Genomic DNA, 21,037 nt, shown 5'->3' on the forward strand with positions numbered 1-21,037 from the left:
AGTGTTCTGAACACGTTTAAGGTAGGCGAAGCTCAGCTTTCGTGTTTGGTAGATTAAGTGTATTTTAATGCATTTCCAAGTTATGACATTTTCAACCTACAGTGGGTTTACTGGGGCATAACCCCATCATAATTCGAGAAAGATCTGTAGAATGTACCTAACTTCCTCATTTCAAGCCTTTGCTCAAAACTTCCTCTCTCAATGATGTTAACCCGGCACCTAAGCACACACCTTACCTGCTTACTTTTTCTTTTTCTCCTGGCTTTTAGCAATTTCTGACATACTCTGTGATTGACTTTTATGTCTGTTGTTTCCTTCCTCCCCACCCCCACTCACAGAACGCTCCCTGAGGGCAGGGATCTAACAGTTTTGTTACTACCCAAGTGCCTTAAGCAGAGTCTGGCTCGTGGGACCCTCCAAACTTTTGTGGAATAAAGAAACAAATGGAAACAATAGGAATATCTACCTCACATGGTTATTGCGAAGCTTCGGTGAGCTGACGTACTTCATGTGCCGCACTCAATGCCAGAGTAAACAGCACAATATTAACCAGTGATGATGACATTGATTTTATTAGAGTAAAATCCCCTTGTAAAGTTCTACAATGCCCTATCATTGGGTGACTCAGCCATAGCGCAAATTATAAATCCTTCCCCTCTTTGCTCACTGAAGCTGGTGTATGTGGGCTCCTTGAGGGTAGGATCCACATCTCCTTTGCCATCCCTAACCTCCATGTGGATCCCTAGCACCTAGCCCAAGCCTGGCCTCTGGGAGACATGTTTGAATTACATCAACTCATCCCTTAATTTTGAAAGCCTGGGATATGAAAAAGGCCAGTGTTGCAACGTCTCTTTTCATCTGACTCAGTAGACTTTGAAAACCAATTTGCACGTTCCAAGATAGTGGTTCTCAACCCAGGCTGCACACTGGAACCATCTGGGAAGGATCGTGTGTGTGGTGGGGGGGGGGTTGTTTTTTGTTTTTAATATGATGACTGCTACTCCTAGAAGTTCTGATTAGAACTTCTAGGTCTAGGGTGGGACCACGGCATCAGGATTTTGTAAAACGTCCTCAGATGTTTGTAATGTGCGGCCATGGTTGAGAAACACTGTCTAGATAAAATAAACACAATAATAAGAAAATAGAGAAAGGGCATTAAAAAATTGAAATAGGGGGAATTCCCTGGCAGTCCAGTGGTTAGGACTCCACACCCTCACTGCCAAGGGCCCGGGTTTGATCCCTGGTTGGGGAACTAAGATCCCACAAGCCACGTGGTACAGCCACAAAACAAAAAAATTGAATTTGGGGAATTTAGAGTCTGTGTGTCCATTAGTAACATGCTGGTATTAGAGCAAGCTTCCATTTAGCAGTGGCTGAGGTTAAAAATCCAGGAGCCCGAGTGGCTTTTCCACCCAGATCCCACCAATGGCACAGTAACCCGGGAAGAGGAACGAGGCCTAGATGCTGGGAGGCCCTGGCATAAGCCTTCTGGTGGTTTGGCTGTAAGTTGACTGTAATGACTGCTTCTCTAGGGCTTGCTTCTTGCCCGAGGCCATGCAGCTCTATGTGCGTTATCACTTCATGCAAGTCTGGGCTTCTCTGACTGCAACCCCCAGGCATCCAGTGGCATGCCCTCCTGCCAGGGTAGAGCCCTGCTTTTCGGGTCTTGGTTTATGCCATAGTCCAGGAAAGGGTTTCTACTCCCCGGCGTTTACATCTTCATGTGTTTCCTAATTTAAAGAAAGATAAGCCTGAAGTAGCCCCCCGATGTCAACCAAAAGGGACCTTGGCTGCAAAAGCTGGAAGACTGAGAAGATCTTTATATTCCTGAGTTGGTTCTCTCTCTGTTCTCTTCTCTCTTTGGTGTTCTCTGAATGAGGAGGTCAGAGGTGACTAGAATAAACCTGAGTCAGGATGATGATACATGTGGCATCAGTGTAGTGACACAATTCATGTGACCGTGTTCATGCCTATCCCTTCTGTAGATCACGTTTTTATATATCCTGAACATGCATTGTCTCATTTAATCCTCTTAGCTCTGAGGTAGATAAGATGCAAAAATATATACACATTGATTAGACACAGGAATCGGTGTAGAAAGTCCATTGCTCAAGGACATAGAGCTAGAAATCCAGCCTAGCCTACTTTGAACACACCTGGTTTTGTCAAATCTCAACTGGTATTCTTACTATTTTTAATTCTTTTCAAGAACATCTTCCTGTTTAACTTTTACAGTGGAATTGTCTGTACTGTTTTGTCCCTATTCACTTTCATTTCCTTTCTCTTAAATCTGGACTCTAGGGGCTTCCCTGGTGGCGCAGTGGTTGAGAGTCCGCCTGCCGATGCAGGGGACACGGGTTCGTGCCCCGGTCCGGGAAGATCCCACATGCCGCGGAGCGGCTGGGCCCGTGAGCCATGGCCGCTGAGCCTGCGCGTCCGGAGCCTGTGCTCCGCAATGGGAGAGGCCACAACAGTGAGAGGCCCACGTACCGCAAAGAAAAAAAAAAAAAAATCTGGACTCTAAATTTAGAGCTCAGATGTCTTTGCTATTACATTTGATTAAATAAGAGTATTGATGTGACTTTTTATGTTAATGCCTCTTATGAATCCTCTATTCTATACCTTACTTCAGTTGATTTCAAAGATACAGCTATCTGGCAAATCTATGGTTAAGGCTTGAAATAATTTTAAAGTTTCTGTTATTAGTTCAGGTCCAGGTTTCTCAACATAATATAATACTATTGTGCCCAACTAAGCAAGATTTAGAACTCTAAAATTAAAGAAGGCAAAAAGAAAATGGGTTTATTTTGGCCTGGAAAATTCAGCTGATTAGATTTTGTTTTTTAGGAAATAGTCCCAAAATACAGGAGAGCGTAGAGTACTATGATAAACACCCGTGGAGCACCCTCGCTCTATCAAGGCCTTCCTTTGTGCCATATTTGCTTTAGAAATTCTTTTTTTTTAATTTATTTATTTAGGGCTGCTTTGGGTCTTCATTGCTATGCATGGGCTTTCTCTAGTTGCGGCGAGCAGGGGCTACTCTTCCTTGTGGTGTGTGGGCTTTTCTTTGCAGCGGCTTCACTTGTTGCAGAGCACGGGCTCTAGGCGCAGCACGCAGGCTTCAGTAGTTGTAGCACGTGGGCTCAGTCATTGTGGCTCGTGGACTCTAGAGCACAGGCTCAGTAGTCGTGGCACACGGGCTTAGTTGCTGCGCATCATGTGGGATCTTCCTGGACCAGGGATCGAACCCGTATCCCCTGCATTGGCAGGCGGATTCTTAACCACTGTGTCACCAGGGAAGTCCCTGCTTTAGAAATTCTTGAAAGCATAAAGGCATTACAAATAATGCTGAGTCCCCTGATAGACCCCTCCCAATTGCATCCCGCTCTGTGGAGAATGGCACAGTGATGTGCTGGTGTACCAGTTCTCCAGGGTGAGGACAAGGGAGGGGGAACCTGGGATTTATAGTGTTTGCCAGTTTCTCTGGTGTAAACACACCCATCACTGCAGATTAAAGCTCCTAAGAAGACATCACTGAACATGGAATTAGGAAGAGATGTGCAGAATTGTCTCAGAAAAGCCAGTACAATCTGGCTCAAAATACCACCATAACTATAACTGCTATCCAAGACTTGGTGTTTCATTCCCAAGTATGATCTTTGTTGCCATGACTATGTATGTAAGTACTTATTTAAAATACAGGGCTTCCCTGATGGCTCAGTGGCTAAGAATCCACCTGCCAATGCAGGGGACATGGGTTTGATCCCTGGTCCGGGAAGATCCCACATGCCGTGGAGCAACTAAGCTCATGCGCCACGACTACTGAGCCTGCGCTCTAGAGCCTGTGAGCCACAACTACTGAGCCCACGTGCCACAACTACTGAAGCCCGTGCACCTAGAGCCCGTGTTCCGCAACAAGAGAAGCCACCACAACGAGAAGCCCACGCACCGCAAGAAAGAGTAGCCCCCGCTCACTGCAACTAGAGAAAGCCCGCACACAGCAATGAAGACCCAACACAGCCAAAAATAAACAAATAAAAATTTTAAAAAATAAAATACATAGCATGCTTTAACTTATTTCAAACCTGGCACAAATCATGTCAACCTTTTAGAAGTTTTTTTCACTCAACGTTGCTTTTGAGATTTATAGCTCTACTTTGCTTATTTTAACTGTGATATAATATTCCATTGGGGGATACGTTACCTTGCATTTTGCCAATTGCAGTTAAGACTAAGCCTCTTTTCTTGTTTTTTTGGCCACTTTGATTTCTTCTGTGAATATCTGGTTTATACCCATTGATCATTTTTCTGTAAGGATGTTTCTTTTTCTTTTCTTTTTTTAAGTACCTATACCTATTTATTTATTTGGTTGCACTTAGTTGCGGCAGGTGGGCTCCTTAGTTGTGGCATGTGAACTCTTAGTTGCGGCATGCATGTGGGATCTAGTTCCCTGACTAGGGACAGAACCCAGGCCCCCTGCATTGGAAGTCCCAGGATGTTTCTTTGTCTTAGGGCTGTATAGGAGTTCTTGATGAATTCTCCCTGGAGACCGTTGTGGATTATGTGAGTTGTAATCCTCCCTTAGTACGAGACTTGTCTTTTAACTTTAATTATGGTTTCTTTGAAAATAAGTTGTAAAATTCATAAGTTTCACTACTCTAAGTAAATATAATATTTATAGTATGTGGATTTTGTGTTTGTTTAAAAAATTACCTCCTCCTCTCAGTTCATAAATATACTCTATATTTTTCCTGAAAGTCTTAAAATTTTGCTTTTCACTTATGTCCTTAATCTAACTAAAATTGATGCAAGTATGGTTTGTGGTAGGAAATCCAAATCCTTATTTTCATACGGCTAGCTGACGGTCCCACCACCGTAGGCTGAAAAGTACATCCTTTCTATGCCGATTTGTAGTTCCACATTCCTCCTAGGTGAAGTTTATGTGTATGTATGGTCCTGTTTGAAGTTTATGTGTATGTATGGTCCTGTTTCTGAGCTCTGTGTTTTGTTTTGTTGGTCTCTTTGTCCATCTTTACTCCATACCACATTGTCTTAATTATTAAATCCACATTGCTCTTCTTCAACAATGGCTTAGCATTTCTTAACTCTTTGCACTGCCAAGTGATTTGTTTTGTTTTGTTTTGTTTTCTTGTTTTTTTGTTTTTGCAGTACGCGGGCCTCTCACTGTTGTGGCCTCTCCTGTTGCGGAGCACAGGCTCTAGACGCGCAGGCTCAGTGGCCATGGCTCACGGGCCCAGCCGCTCCGCGGCATGTGGGATCTTCCCGGACCAGGGCACGAACCCGTGTCCCCTGCATTGGCAGGCGGACTCTCAACCACTGCGCCACCAGGGAAGCCCTGATTTTTTTTTTTTTTTTTTTTTGCATTAGTTTGTCAAGTTCCATGAAAAACTCTGTTGGGACTTTTATTGGAATTCAATTTAATTTTTAGATTAATTTTGGCAGAATCGACATCTTCACAATATTGTCATCCTATCTGTAAAAATATCTCATCAATCAAGCTTTTCTAAAATGCCCTATAATAATGTTTTATAGTTTCTCCATCACATTCATACATGTGACTTTTAAAAATTTATTCTTTTTTATGTTATTTTTGACTAGAGTAATTCTTCTATTTTTAAATTAGCCATTATTGTCATGTAGGAATGCTTTTAATTTTTATATGTGGATACTATATCCAACTAACTTTCTAAACTGTCCCATCAGTTCTAATAATGGTTTATAGATCCTTTTGGATTTTCTGTGTAGACAGTAGTGTCTGAAAATAAGGAGAATTTTTTGTCTTCCTTTACAGTTCTCCTACCCCTTATGTTTTTTTCTTGTCTTACTGCTTTGGGTAAGTCTTTCCATACAATGTTGATTAGATTTTGGCATTCTTATCTTTTTTCTGACATTAGCAGGAATGCTTTAACTGTTTACCATTAAGTATGATGTTTGTTCCAAGACTTAGATAGACACTTCTTTCTATTTTGCTAAGATTTTAGTGTGAATGAAAATTGAATTTTATTGAATACATAATCATCCTGTAAGAAAATTAGCATATGATTTTTCTCCTATTCATAATGTGGCAAATTATATTAATAGGCCTTCTGATTTGAATCATATATACACTACTAGAATAAACCCTACCTGGCCATAATGTTTCATGTATTTATGCATAATGAGTTTGATTTGTATTTTTTAAAGAACTTTTTAATGTATGTTCATAAATGACAGTAGTGTATAATTTCTTTCCTTGTACTGTCTTTTTTTAAGATACTTTTCTTTTCTTATTTTAATGTTATCTGTTTTTTTAATTAAATTTATTTATTTATTTATTTTTGGCTGCGTTGGGTCTTTGTTGCTGCATGCAGGCTTCCTCTAATTGCGGTGAGCAGGGGCTACTCTTCGTTGCAGTGCACAGGCTTCTCATTGCAGTGGCTTCTCTTGTTGCGGAGCATGGACTCTAGGCATACGGGCTTCAGTAGCTGTGGCATACGGGCTCAGTAGTTGTGGCTCGTGGGCTCTAGAGCACAGACTCAGTAGTTGTGGCACATGGACTTAGTTGCTCCATGGCATGTGGGATCTTCCTGGACCAGGGCTTGAACCCGTGTTCCCTGCATTGGCAGGCGGATTCTTAACCACTGCACCACCAGAGAAGTCCCCTTTGTACTGTCTTTGTTCGGTTTTGGCATATTACTAGATTCAAATTGTTATTTCACAAAATCTTCCAACGTGAACTGTTTTGGAATACAGTTGAGATTTCATTTTTGCTTTCCTTTTTATAGCCAAATCTTTCTCTCATAATCCCTTTAACAGCCTGGGAATTTAAGACTCTGGTTTGGTGTCTGGAAGAAATTCCCAAACGGTCAGGAAACAAGCTTTGTCCAAGAAACCACTTTCCCCATTTTAACTTGCCCCTAAACTCCCAAAACTTGTTTTTTTTTTTTTTAACTGCATATGAAAGAAGAGATGTCAATTGTTTTTACACAGCATCCCTCTCTTGGAATACAGAAGAGTTATCTAAACAGTAATTTGAATCTTTCTTTAATGATGAAGAGTGAGGAAGCAGAGACCGTTCCTCTATACTGGACTTCTATTTTTAAATTATTTTTTAGCAAGTTAAAATCATAAGCTCTCTTCCTTCCTCAAAAGATGAGAGTAAAATTTTCCTTTTTCCTTCAACCCTTTCTCTTTATTCAGTATACCTATGTTGAGTCACTACTGTGTTTGAAACACTGGGCTAAGTCTAGTAGTATAAAGATGAATGACATCATTGTGTAGCAGAGGCAACAAGTCATATAATCAGGGAACGAACAAAATGCTTTGAGAACGCTGAGGAACAAGCAATTAATTTTGTCTGAGGGGCTAGTAAAAGCCACAGAGCAAGTAACTTATGTCTTAAGAGAAAAACATTATTTGGGCCATGCTTTTTTTCTCCTTTGAAATGTAATTTAGAGAGCAAATCATGGAATACATACAACAATAAGGCAGGGAAAGGTGGGGGCAGTTACCATTTCTTTTAATGCCTTTTCACACCACCAAAATGTCTTCAACTACTGCACAATGGTAGAAATATATTTTTACCTGCAGGCTTTCTTCCTGTAGACTTTTCAAGACCAGTGCTAATGTATCAGTGAAATTAATGGAGCATTTGGTACTATTAACCTCACCCCATTTTCTATTCCCTCATGCATGTGTGCCTCTGGATGCAAGCAAGTTCAAATGCCAGCTGACCTAGTTGGGTGGGTGGGAAGAGGAAGTGGTGCTTAGAGTCTGTTGCACACTGGAAGGGGAGAGGCCCTTTTCCTGAATCTGGCTCAGTGTAAGGCAATAGAATCTTCAAGGTCGTATTACAATTCCTGACTTCAAGTCCACATCAGTGGTCAGAGAGAGTCTTACCTGGAATATGTTCTGTAAAAGAGAACTGTGTTTCCTCTAACTGCCCATCCAGACAAGGGACTTGAACTCAAGTAAGAAATCTTATTTTCTTTTTCATAATCCTACTCAAAAAGGAGGAGATATTTGGAACAGTTGCTCTGGGAAAAGGGAAACTACCCCAGGCCTGAAGGTAGAATGATTCTAATTTTAGCTTTGAGTACAAAACACAATCTGTGAGTCACTCCTTCCTGCTACTGTACTTGTAAAGTTGTTCATTAGTTACAGTGATGCGATGAGAAGCCTAGTCCCCGCCCCGTTAGGCTGTAACTCTAGAATGACAGTCTGTTTCTGGTCTTTATGGAGTCCCTGATCTCCCACATTTCATGGCCCCATCTGAGTTCCCATAGTACATGATGTATTATTTTATGTTTAGTCGTCTTCCGTATCTCCCACACTCCCCGTTGTTCACCAAACACCAGCCAGTGGCTTCCTTTCTACACCTCACATAAGAACACACCATGTTCATTCTGTCCTTAGACTCACTATCAATTTCTTAAATGACTTTCTCTTCCAACCTTCCCCAAACTCAGATATCACCTCCTCAGAGAACATTCCATGACTGCCTCAATGCTCCTCCACCACCACCCAGCCTCAGTTGCTCTCTACCACATTGTCCTCTTTATTTCCTTCCTAACACAGTACAATATCTTATTCTGTTGGGTTTCTCTTGTTTTTCAGTAAAACCAATACTTTACTGTTTTTTCACATAAACATTCTTATTAAGCAATATTGTACTATGGTGTGTAAGTTTCTATTGGTAAAAGAACGAAATCTCATTTAGTTTCTTTTTTTAAAATTTTATGTTATTATAATAAGAGCACTTAACATGAGATCTACCCTCTTAAATTTTTAAGTGTTCAGTACGTTGTTGTTAACTTAGCTACAATGTGGTACAGCAGGTTCAACCTGTTTAGCTGAAACTTTATGCCTGTTAATTAGCAACTCCTTCATTTACTCTTACCCCCAACCCCTGCTAACCACCATTCTACTGTCTGATTCTATGAGTGTGACTATTTTAGATTTCTCACATAAGTGGAATCATGTACCATTTGTCCTTCTGTGACTGGATTATTTCACTTAGCATAATGTCAGGGTTCTTCCATGTTGTCACAGAATTTCTTCTTTTTTAAGGCTAAATAATATTTCATTGTATATATATATATATATATATATGTATATATACCACATTTTCTTTATTTATTCATCTTTATCCATTCATGGACATTTAGGTTATATCCACATTTTAGCTATTGTGAATACTTCTGCAATGAACATGGTAGTGCTGATAGCTCTTCAAGATTTTGATTTCAATTTTTGAAGATAAATACCCCAAAGTGGGATTGCTGGATCATATGGTAGCTCTACTTCTAATTTTTTGGAGAACCTCCATACTGCTTTCCATAGTGGCTGCACCATTTTGCATTCCTATCAACAGTGTACAAGAGTTCCAATTCCTCACATCCTTGCCAACATTTGTTGTCTTTTGTTTGCTATTGTGTTGTTTATTTCTTCAGTTATTAACACTTATCGCTCCTGATCAGAACATAAGCACCACAGGACAGAGCCTTTGTCCATGTTCTTTACCCCGTCACCTCAGTGCCTATAGCAGTGCCTGACACACAAGGCTTTCAGTAATTACTATGTTGAATGGAGAACAAACAGGGTGGTTGGCCAACTGTATCAGGATGATTGCTCTGATGACAGAGCTTGAAAGAAATCCAACTACTTCCTCCTCGCTGTTTCTATTATTTTAGAAAAGGGTTGTAAAGGAAAGCGGACCAGATGATTCACACAAGGCCTTCCAGGTAGGCGGTACGAGGTTGAAGACACTGTGATGCAGAGTCTAGGCCTCAGCTTTCTTGAGTCAATCAGGAAACAAATCTTTCAATAGATGTGTTTATCATAGAGTGTGGGACTGGGATTTAAAAGCCCTGATACTAACCCCAGCTATGCCATTAATTAGTAGCTGTATGACCTAAGGTAAGCCACCTCCCTTTTATGAGTCATGGTTTTCTCACCTTAAAATTAAGGGGTAGGACTGGAAGGCATCTGGGCTTCCTCCCAGCTCGGGTTGTTGAGCAATGAAGGCCATTCAGTTATAGGTGAGCCGTACTAGAGCCTGGGTGGGCCCCCTGAGACACTCCCTCCTACCAGGAGATTCAATCTGGAGATGAAATTAGGTAGCTTGATGAATGTAACGTAGAGAACACAGGGAGTTAAATATTGTCAAGGAGTAGTTCTATTAAGCCTTGAGAAGTAACATGACAGATTCTGCTCAAAATTCTTCTGTGCTCAGAAAGAGGATTTATATTGAAAGACCTGGATACAAAACCTATATCCAGGGCACTCCATCCTCCAGTGATGGAAAACACTGGTCCAGATATGTTGCTTCCTTAGCTGTTCTTTTTCTTTGATCTTTTCTCTTACTTCATCCAGTATTTAGATTCTAATGATTAGATTTCAACTGTCTTTAATTTAATCACACCCATCTTTCTATAAAAGATATTGATACAAATATCAGAACTATATTTAAACAAAACAAAAATAATCTTACAGATGGTATGTTTTTATAGGAATATTAGGAAAGAGTGTTTGAAATTGGGACTCTTCTGAAATCATGCACTGGTAAAGTTCCTTTCAGAGTACAAGATAGATGCATCAATGGATTTTAATGTCACAGGATATAGTATATAATGGTTTCAGACTCCAACAACCCTCTAAGAAACTACCATTTGTTGAGTTTCAGTGTCTTATCAAAGAAAGATATACACACTCACCTAAAAGGCTATTAAAATACTCCTCCCTTTTCCGGTGACATATTTGTGTGTACAACATGGTTGTACAAGAAAGGAAATGTGGTTATGGTACGCTCCAAGGCTGAGCTGAGAATAATATTTACATAATCTTTAAAGTGTAAACTCTGGGGACTTCCCTGGTTGCACAGTGGTTAAAACTCCGCGCTCCCAATGCAGGGGGCCCACGTTCGATCCCTGGTCAGGGAACTAGATCCCCCATGCATGCCGCAACCAGGAGTTCACATGCCACAACCAAGGAGCCCACTGGCCTCAACTAAGGAGCATGCCTACTGCAACCGAGACCCAGTGCAACCAAATAAATAAAATAAATATTAAAAAAGTGTAAACTCTGACTTTTAATCTAATTAAATTTCATAACAGAGCTTGTTGAGAAGATGGGAGGAAAGGAAGCTGGGAAAATTACGGAGTAAATATCTAAAACAAAAAGAATGAAAATGCATTACCAGCGTGTTTGGAAACAGGGGTACATACAACAGAAACAGCCAGGAGTTGAAAGTGTTTCTGGGGAGTGGCAGTCGAGAATGGGAAACAAAAAGCAAGAAAGTGTAGAACTATTTTTATCATAATTCCTGTAGAACTGTTTAACCTCTTATTAAATATGTAATACACAGCTAATTAAAATAAACACTTAACATATCAAACTACATATCAATCCAAGTTATATGGAGTGCAATTTGGAAACCTGTTAACATTTAAACTGAGAACGCCCGATGACCCAGCAATCCCATTTCTAGAATTGTATCCAGCCATGGGAGATCAGTTAAATTAACGATGCTACGTTCACACGGTGAAATATTATGCAGTTAGTTACTTAAAATAATGAATCATTAAAAATAATATAGATTTTCATCTGAAGAAAGAGGTTTCCTCCCCTGGCATATCTTTCCTTTAGAGCAGTATCTCCACGTATAGTGTTATATTTGTCAGTGTGATTTTTCACTGAAGGTCTGACTCTTGCAGTGGATTCCAAGCTCCAAGAGACCAGGAACCATATCTCACTTGGCTCACTGGTGTGTTTGTTCTTAGTGCTTTGCACAGTATCTGGTACCTGGAAAGCTATTGGATGAATGAGTGAGTATGTGTGAGCATGCATACAGATGTTGACAAACTTCTAGAAGACTGAAACCGTTAGGTAGGGCTTATCTCTGGGTGGGAGAGTTACAGGTCAAACTTGTGTTTACACCCCTGTTCCACCACGACCTTGGGCAAGTCCCTTATCTAAGCCTTGGATATAATGACAAGAGGTCCTCAGTTATCCAATTAAATATGATTCCTTGTAAATGCCATATAAATGTTTAAACTTCTAAGTTATTTTAAATGTCCTCAACTCTCAGACCACAACCTAATACATTCTGGCTTTTATTTTTTTATTAGTGAACTTCTGCAAGACTTGGAAAACTGTGAAAATGATCCTGTGGCCATAGCAGAATGCTTTGTGTCCAAGGTAAGCAGGGTTCATCTCTCTGAGCCAACCAAGACAGAGACAGAGCACACATTGTTTTCATTTTAAGGTTAAAATGACCATTGTGTTCCAGATTGTCTGAGGTTCACCACTAATCTCTCTCACTCTGAGGGGTTTTTTTCTCCCCACTAGCTAGGGAAAAAAAAATACAAAACACAGTTCCCAGTAAGTTAGGAAATGCTAATAACTTAGTAGTTGTCCTAGAACTTGTATAGTAGCTAAATGATGTTACATATCTTTCCTAGGAAAAACTTTAAGCTTGGGAAGGGGAGAGTCCAGATTAGAGAAATGTTAGAAAAATAAGTACATACACAATACCACTAGACCAGTTACAAAAATCTGTTAGAATAGAAATAGTGTTTATATATTTATGGCAGTAGCCTAGTCATTAGGGGGATAAAGAGAGCAGAATTAGTCTCCTGCATCTTAAAAATGCACTCTAATTTTCCTACATTTTTCTTAAGTTGCACTGATGGTTTAGAAAAACACAAGGAAAGGATTTGAATTTTAAATCTTAAACGACAGTTTATATTCTGTACCCAGATAAGAGAGAGAATTCTGAAACTTACAAGGGAATCCTTTACAATAGCGGTCCCCAACCTTTTTGGCACCAGGAACCCGTTTCATGGAAGACAGTTTTTCTGCGGCGTTTGGAGGGGGGATATCTCAGGCGGTGATGCGAGCAATGGGGAGCGATGGGCAGTGGCAGCTGAAGCTTCACTCGCTCTCCCGCCGCTCGCCTCCTGCTGTGCGGCCGGGTTCCTAACAGGCCGCGGACTGGTACTGCCCGGCAGCCCAGGGATTGGGGACCCCTGCTTGACGACATTACTTTCCCGACATACTACCTACTGTATATAGAATCTTACGTTCCTCTTAAAAATTCAACAGCTTTTGTTTAGAAAACCTCTAGCAGAAATTGTTTTTGCAGTAGAACTTCATGGGATTTTTGCAGTTGTGGTTTCAAATGTACAAAGGTTGAAGCAAAGTTCATGACTGTGCTTTGGGGTAGCCCAGAGTTAGCACTCATTTAGAATCCTGGAGTCCAGTGTGAACTTGGAGATGTCCTCCCAGCCTGACTGGGCTCTGAGGTGGTTCCACAGGGTCATTTCTGATGCTCCAATGGTTTTGAATCCAAACATAACACTCTAGGTTCTACTCAAGTGTGGTTCCTTAAAGGCAGTGGATGGGCTTGTGTATAAAACACTCCTGACTTTGTGGGTGCGAGTGTTTGTGCCGACACGCTTACACAATTCTTTTCACAAGCGGCCTGTGTTAGAGTGAATTCTCCTGCAGGGTGGGAATTTGGAAGAGAGAAGGAAAACGAAAGAGGAAGAAATGGGTAAAAAGATACGCTGAGGGGCTTCCCTGGTGGCGTAGTGGTTGAGAGTCCGCCTGCCGATGCAGCGGACGCGGGTTCGTGCCCCGGTCCGGGAAGATCCCACATGCCGCAGAGAGGCTGGGCCCGTGAGCCATGGCCGCTGAGCTTGCGCGTCCGGAGCCTGTGCTCCGCAACGGGAGAGGCCACAACAGTGAGAGGCCCGCGTACCGCTAAAAAAAAAAAAAAAAAAGATACGCTGAGTATATCAAAGAAGCTGTGTTACAATCACCATGGCACATAAACAACATAGAAGCTTTTGGAAACATTGGGGCTTTTACTGGTAACTCTAATCACACGTTGATTAAAGCTGGTCCGGCGTACGCTTAGCTCTGGCCTAATTATTCACATAAAAGTTTGTTGATGTGCCAGGTTGCCAGCTCCCAAATCTGATTTCTCATTGTGATATTGCCAAGTTTAATTAGAAGACTGATTATAGCGCTCCACGCTCTGGTGTGCGAGCCGGGAATCGCGAGGGAGTGTGGGGCCTGGCACAGCCTGCTTCTTACTCAGCACCCTGAAATTTGGAAGATGTTACACTTCTGACACACAGCCAGCTGCTCCCCTCTGGGGAGGAATGGAAAATCGCTTTAATTGAGAGGCCGTTAATGAAAGAGGTAAAGCTGGCGGCTGCCATCTGCTTTTATCTGAGTCACTGGGGCTTCCACAGAGAGTCATCTCTGACCTTGCTTTTGTGGTATGGAGAGGCGACAGCAGGAGGAGAATACAGGACTTCTTACCTGCTGCTGCCCATAGAAGAGCAACAGGAGCTGTTGTTGTTGAAGCCATTCTCGCGAGGGATGGGAAAAGTCCTTACCAGGCAGACGGAGCTCTCTCCCAGCTCAGTGTTTCTCCGCTCTTAGGACTCTGGAAACACCTGGAACAGGTTTCCTTGGTCTCCTGCCTTCACCTCCACCCTCATTTCCATCCCTTATCATGACTGTCAGCCAGACTGACCCTGGGAGGAATTTAGGAGGGAGACGAAGTTCGTCTTCAGAGACCCAGCCTCCCCTTATCCTCTTCCTCTCCCCTGATGCGCGGCCCCCTCCCCACTGGAGCCTTTCTCTCTTCAGTGCCAGGCACCACCACCACTTGCTGAAATGATCCTCAAGAAAGTGCTGGTATCAGATATTGGTGTGATTGGAGTGCGTTCAAGTCAGTGTCACCTTACCCCTATGCTATGTACATAGTCAGCCTTTCTCATGGTGTCCTGTGAATAGTACCCAGGAATCAATGAGTGAGTGTGTGTGTGTGTTTTCTATACTCTGGTTATTCATTCAATAAACATTCAGATCCCCTGTGTGTTCGATTGGCCAGCCGTGACTATCGTGTTTTGGTTCTTTCATAATTAAATGTCTCATTTTGACATCATCTCTAATTGCAACTTGAAAGAGTTGAATAACCAGAAGAAAATATCTATTTTTGTATCATTTCTTGTGTGTCATTGCCTTCTTTCTCCCTAAATACTTCTGAAAAGGACTTGTGTGCATATATCCTAAGAAATAGGTGTTTAGGGAATTAACTAACTAGGAGTTATTGACTTTTGTGTAAAGCCATTATTTGAATTGTCCACAGAGCTTATAAATCTAAGATCCAATATGCATTTGCTTCTGTATTAAGAACATGTCAGTGATTTAAATCAAAACTGTCTAAGGTAGGAATAGAGCCATGATGTCACAAAATGCACAGAAATTCAGCTGTGCAGAAGCCTTGAGGCTTTATTAGGGTAGGTGTGTGTAGGTCAAATAGATGATGTAATTTAAATATGTTTTCATTGAGGCCATGGTGTTTAAGTTTGGTATTCCATATGATCCTAAGAGTCCTTAAATTTGAGGAAATCAGCCTGATAATTGTTCAATCCCAGGCTGAGGGCAGCAGGAGGCAGGAAAGGAGCAAGAAGCTGAAAGCCTGTGAGCAAACCCAGGGAAAGGCTCTAGCCTGGTGTTCATTTCCTAGAAGACCTTGGGCAGATCACTTTGCCCTTCTTATCGCTGGAGCCGGGCGGGACACTCCAGTGCCTTCAGGAGCTGAACAGGTGAACACGGTGCATGAATGGGCCCAGGTGGACGCCAGAGCCATCGAGGTACTCCTGTCTCAGGGACAGAAATGTTACCTGAAACTGTAGGCCCAGGGCCAGTGGGTCTAATACTTTTTCAAGAGAAGCCAGAAATCAAGATATTTTTATCTTCTAACTTTTTGAATTTGGCAATTAATTTAGATTTTTTTTTAAATACTATGCTTAAAATGTTGGCAGCCTACTAGGTTGGCAAGGCCGTGGGGAAACAGACACTCCTGTAATTGTGGGAAAACAAAATAGACCCTGCGGCGGAGAATTTGGCTATATCTAGCCAAATTACATGTGAATTCACCCTTTATTCTAGCAATCCTACTTCCAGAAATCTATTCCAAAGATATAGTGACAGAAACTCAACAAAGGTGATGCTATGCTTTGTAGTACTGATTGTTACAATTTATAAATCTATACGGTATATAGAAATAAATATTTTATATAAGTATAGGTACATATGCATATATAAATATATGTATAGAACTATGTAATATATGGAAGGAACCCAAATGTCCACAAAACAAAAAACTGGTTGAATAAACTATGGTATATCCACGTAATAGAATAGTACAAAGCAGTAAAAGCAAGTCAAGAATATCTCTGTATACTACTAGAAAGGGGATGGGGTGGGGAGTATAGCACTGCTGTTCTCAGAGTGTGGTCTCTGGGCCAGCAGCAGCAGCATCATACAGGAGCTTGTTAGAAAGCAGATTCTCGGGCCCCACCCAAACCTACTAAAGCAGAAACTCTAGGCGTGCAACCCAGTAATCTGTGTTTTAATAAGCCCTAGAGGTAATTCTAATACTCAAGTTTGAGAATCACGGGCATAGCTTGTTTTTATTTATTCAGAAATAGGGGAGGTTATACCTATATGTAAATGTGTATGTTTAAAAAAAATTTTTAAGGATAAACTGTAAGATTAAAAATTGGTTCCTGATGGGGAAGGGAGGGAATAGTCTAGAATGGGAAAGATTAGAAGCCAGACATCTTTAAATGTACATTTCCTTGGAGAGTTGACTTTGAAACCATATATCTATTTTACATAGTTATAAACCAAAGTTAAAGTTTAAAACAGTCTTCAAAGCACAGGGAGATCAGCTGGGTATTTTGTGACCACCTAGAGGGGTGGGATAGGGAGGGAGGGAGGGAGTCGCAAGAGGGAAGAGATATGGGAACATATGTATATGTATAACTGACTCACTTTGTTATAAAGCAGAAACTAACACACCATTGTAAAGCAATTATACTCCAATAAAGATGTTAAAAAAATTAAATTAAAAATAAATTAAAAAAAAATTTTTTTAATTGAAAGCAAAATGAAACAATGAGTCTAATTGCATATCCAGTTTGTGGCATGACCACACAGAGGAAATTCCAATCAATTGAAAAATATGCTATGGACAAAATACAACAAATGCATCCCTAACTGTTTTCAGTAATGATATCATATATAATGGTGTTGGTATTGTTATTCTGGAATTATTGTGTATATTGTGGGATAAAGCAAATGAATATTTACATTTGTGTCACTGAGAACTGGAATTGGCAAGAGAAAGAAAATACAGAGTAAGAATGAGGCTAATTAAAAACACTGTAGTCCTGAATCTGAATTACAAGAATTAGTATGAACTAAGTATGTATTTTAGCTTTACAAAAACACCATATTCCTAGCTTTGTCCACTGAAAAGGCCTAGGAATACTAATTAACCTAGTAGCAAGAGCATCCCTAAAACTCAGATTGTGGTTTCCACATACTACTTCCTACCTAAAGGAATCAGGGCTCTGCGAAGAATGAGTGTAGGGAAGTAAATATACAAGATAGTCTGGAACATCTTGTCACATCAGAAAACAAGGAAGCAGCTGGAGGCTGTAGGTCACGAATACTCAAGAAGAGGCTCCTACTGGGCAAAGATGGGATCATTTGAGCATCAGTAAAGATAACTAACTGAAAACAACTGAAAATCGTGAAATATGTTTATATTCATGAAATCACAGTGATATAAAAAAAAAAAAAAACCCAAGCCCTTTGCAGGATGTTAGGGAACCGAGGCATTATTTTGAAAATCAAGGAAAAGAATCAAGCATTTATCCTGCCTTTCCCATACAAACCACAAACTGCAGGGTAACCAGTCTAAGGCAGTTCCTTTTTTGGAAAGATTTTGGCTAATAAATGAAGACAGAATAGTAGACTAGAAATATCACCATGTTGTAACCCCTCATGAATTAACAGATCTAAGCAATAATTACCAATGGTTATTTTTTTAAATAAATTTATTTTATTTATTTATTTTTGGCTGCATTGGGTCTTCGTTGCTGCATGCAGGCTTTCTCTAGTTGCGGCGAGCGGGGGCTACTCTTCGTTGTGGCACGCGGGCTTCTCATTGTGGTGGCTTCTCATTGCAGAGTATGGGCTCTAGGTGCGTGGGCTCAGTAGTTGTGGCTCGCGGGCTCTAAAGCGCAGGCTCAGTAGTTGTGGCGCCCGGGCTTAGCTGCTCTGCAGCGTGTGGGATCCTCCCGGACAAGGGCTCGAACCCCTGTCCCCTGCATTGGCAGGCAGACTCTTAACCACTGCACCATCAGGGAAGCCCACCAATGGTTATTAACATCACAGAAAGAGAGAACCAGACATCATATGCCTCCCGATTTAAGTGTAGTCTAACCTATGATGTACTCGGGCCAAATTATGAAACCTAAGTCTGATCAAACCTCTCCTAAACCACAAAGAGGAGGACAGGGGACACAGTAAAGGAAGCCATAGGGATGTGATCAGCAAACTGAGACTGTGGGAGACTCTGCAGGGCAAACCATCTGGTTTTTCTTCAACTTAATTGCAAGGGGAAAATAAGAGGGGGAATTTATAGATTAGAAGGAACTTAAGAGATATCAACAATATCAAGTTGCTGTGTGTGGGTGTTATTTGGATTCCAAAGCAAACAGCAAACTATAATTTAAAAAAAGAAAATAGGAATACTGATGACAAACCCTCATGAGAGTATGGAGTTATTTATTTATTTTACATTTTATTGAAGTATAGTTGATTTGTAATGTTGTGTTTAATTTCTGCTGTACAGCAAAGTGACTGAGTTATACATATATCTGTTCTTTTCATATTCTTTTCCATTATGGTTTAACACAAGATATTGAATATTTAGTTCCCTGTGTGATACAGCAGGACCTTTTTCTTTATCTATCCTATATGTAATAGTTTGCATCTGCTAATCCCAACCTCTCAGTCCTTCCCGTGGAATTATGTAAATGTGATAATAGCATTGCAGTGATGCTTCTTTTTAAAAGCCCTCCTATTAAAGATATATACTTTTTTTTCCTAAACATCTTTATTGGAGTATAATTGCTTTACAATGGTGTGTTAGTTTCTGCTGTATAACGAAGTGAATCAGCTATATGTATACATATATCCCCGTATCCCCTCCCTCTTGTGTCTCCCTCCCACCCTCCCTATCCCACCCCTCTAGGTGGTCACAAAGCACCGAGCTGATCTCCCTGTGCCGTGAAGCTGCTTCCCACTAGCTATCTATTTTACGTTTGGTAGTGTATATATGTCCATGCCACTCTCTCACTTCGTCCCAGCTTACCCTTTCCCCTCCCCGTGTCCTCAAGTCCATTCTCTATGTCTGCATCTTTATTCCTGTCCTGCCCCTAGGTTCTTCATGACCTTTTTTTTTTTTTTTGTATAAGTGAAATGATATTATGTCTAGAATTTGTTGATGAGGAAACCTGGAATATGATCATAGCAAAAGGCAAGAAGCCCCCATTCGTTAGCCAAATATTTAAGCATTTGAGGCATTGCTGCCACGCTGGACGCATACAGGTGAGTAGACTTGTAGCCTGCTCTGAAAAAAATTTCACCTTCATAGGAGAGATGGGGATTCAGTAGTTCAACAGACATTATGTGCCAGATGAACACAGTAGGGCCCCCTGTTGCAGGAACACAGCGTAGAGTGGGAGACAGACAGACATGCAGAAAATGTCATTATCGTTCGGCAAACGCTGCAAGATGGGCTGGTACTGGGTGTTGTGAGGTCCCAAGTAGGAGCAGTGGGCTCGGCCCAAGGACTCAGAAAGTCCCCTTAGAGGAAATAAAGCCTCAGTTCAATGTCAAGTGGCGCCTGGTAGCTACCCGATGAAAAATGTGGGAAAGACAGTGGGCAGAGAGAACTGCACACACAGGGCTTGAAAGTGTGCAGCGGCTCTCTTGTGCCCTGCACATGCCTCCAACATGTTCTGACCACGTGATATTTAAATTTTCTACCTATATTTCTCTCTCACACTGCAAATCCCCCAGAGGACCATGAGCATCTGGGGGCAGAAACCCTACTGTCTTCCTCTTCCTATTTGCCCTCAGATTCAGCTAAACAGCGGATGCTCAGTAAGTGTTTAATGAACTCAGATGAGTTCAAGTGCACATGGATTCTAGGTATAACCCAAGGTAGATAAAAAGGCACGGATGAGGGCTTCCCTGGTGGCGCAGTGGTTGAGAGTCCGCCTGCCGATGCAGGGGACGCAGGTTCATGCCCCGGTCCGGGAAGATCCCACATGCCGTGGAGCGGCTGGGCCCGTGAGCCATGGCCGCTGAGCCTGCGCGTCCGGAGCCTGTGCTCCACAACGGGAGAGGCCACAGCAGTGAGAGGCCCGCGTACCGCAAAAAAAAAAAGGCGTGGATGATTGCCACAGGGGCTCAGGAGACAGGCCAGAGTGGTTACAGGAACAAATTTAAAGGTATGAATGATATATCTTTTCTTTGTAATCGATTGTTGTTGTCTCTGCTTTTTTTGCCCATAAAATTTCTTTTGTTTCCTTGCAGAGTGAAGAGTTCCACATTTACACCCAGTATTGCACTAACTATCCGAGGTACGCCTTGTGAATGTGCAGGAGTATCTTCATATTGTTTTAAGTCAGTCTGTGCAGTGTAAGTGGTCGGTAGGCGTTATGTGCCTGGCACTGCGCTGAATACTGTGGGGAAACTGCAAACATGCTGAGAACGGACCACAGGGTACCCAGATACTGATGCATTCAGGCTTAGGGACTCCCTAGCAGAGCCAGCACAGGGAAAAATTGTGAAAGCCCTTAAAGGAGACCAAAAAGATTGTTAGGTTTCCCTCAGTGGAAAACTGAGTAAACCAATTGTGTTTGGCTAGAAGTCTTATCTATTAACCCTTTTGTATATGTGCCATGTTTTAAAGAATATGGGATGCACTGCTAGCGAGTTTATATAATCTAGCTGGGGATAAAATATGTTTTATTTTTGCCATATAAATTTTAGGAACTGCACAAGTTTTATGGAGTTCAGAGAAAGGAAAAAACATGATAAGCTTATGTGAGAAAAGAGGACTCATCATCCCACCCAGATCATTGCTTCA

At 41.4% G+C, this 21,037-nt stretch overlaps 1 protein-coding gene across 3 annotated transcripts in view; it reads left to right on the top strand.

The window, feature by feature from the left end:
* The window catches only part of PLEKHG1 (pleckstrin homology and RhoGEF domain containing G1), a gene marked incomplete at its 5' end in the record, with an annotated part of 89,251 nt that overhangs the window by 30,201 nt on the left and 38,013 nt on the right, over positions 1–21,037 (top strand). For 2 of the 3 annotated variants that reach the window (XM_082668740.1, XM_082668741.1), the window contains 2 exons: positions 12,129–12,198; positions 20,482–20,528. The exons of the other annotated variant lie outside the window; for it this stretch is intronic. In XM_082668740.1, coding sequence (XP_082524866.1) covers positions 12,129–12,198; positions 20,482–20,528 — 117 coding nt within the window. The remainder of the gene's footprint in view (positions 1–12,128; positions 12,199–20,481; positions 20,529–21,037) is intronic. 3 annotated transcript variants of the gene reach the window in all.

The sequence above is a fragment of the Grampus griseus genome (genome assembly GCF_964374135.1).
Source record: "Grampus griseus genome assembly, chromosome: 13".
Classification (NCBI taxonomy): Eukaryota; Metazoa; Chordata; class Mammalia; order Artiodactyla; family Delphinidae; genus Grampus; species Grampus griseus.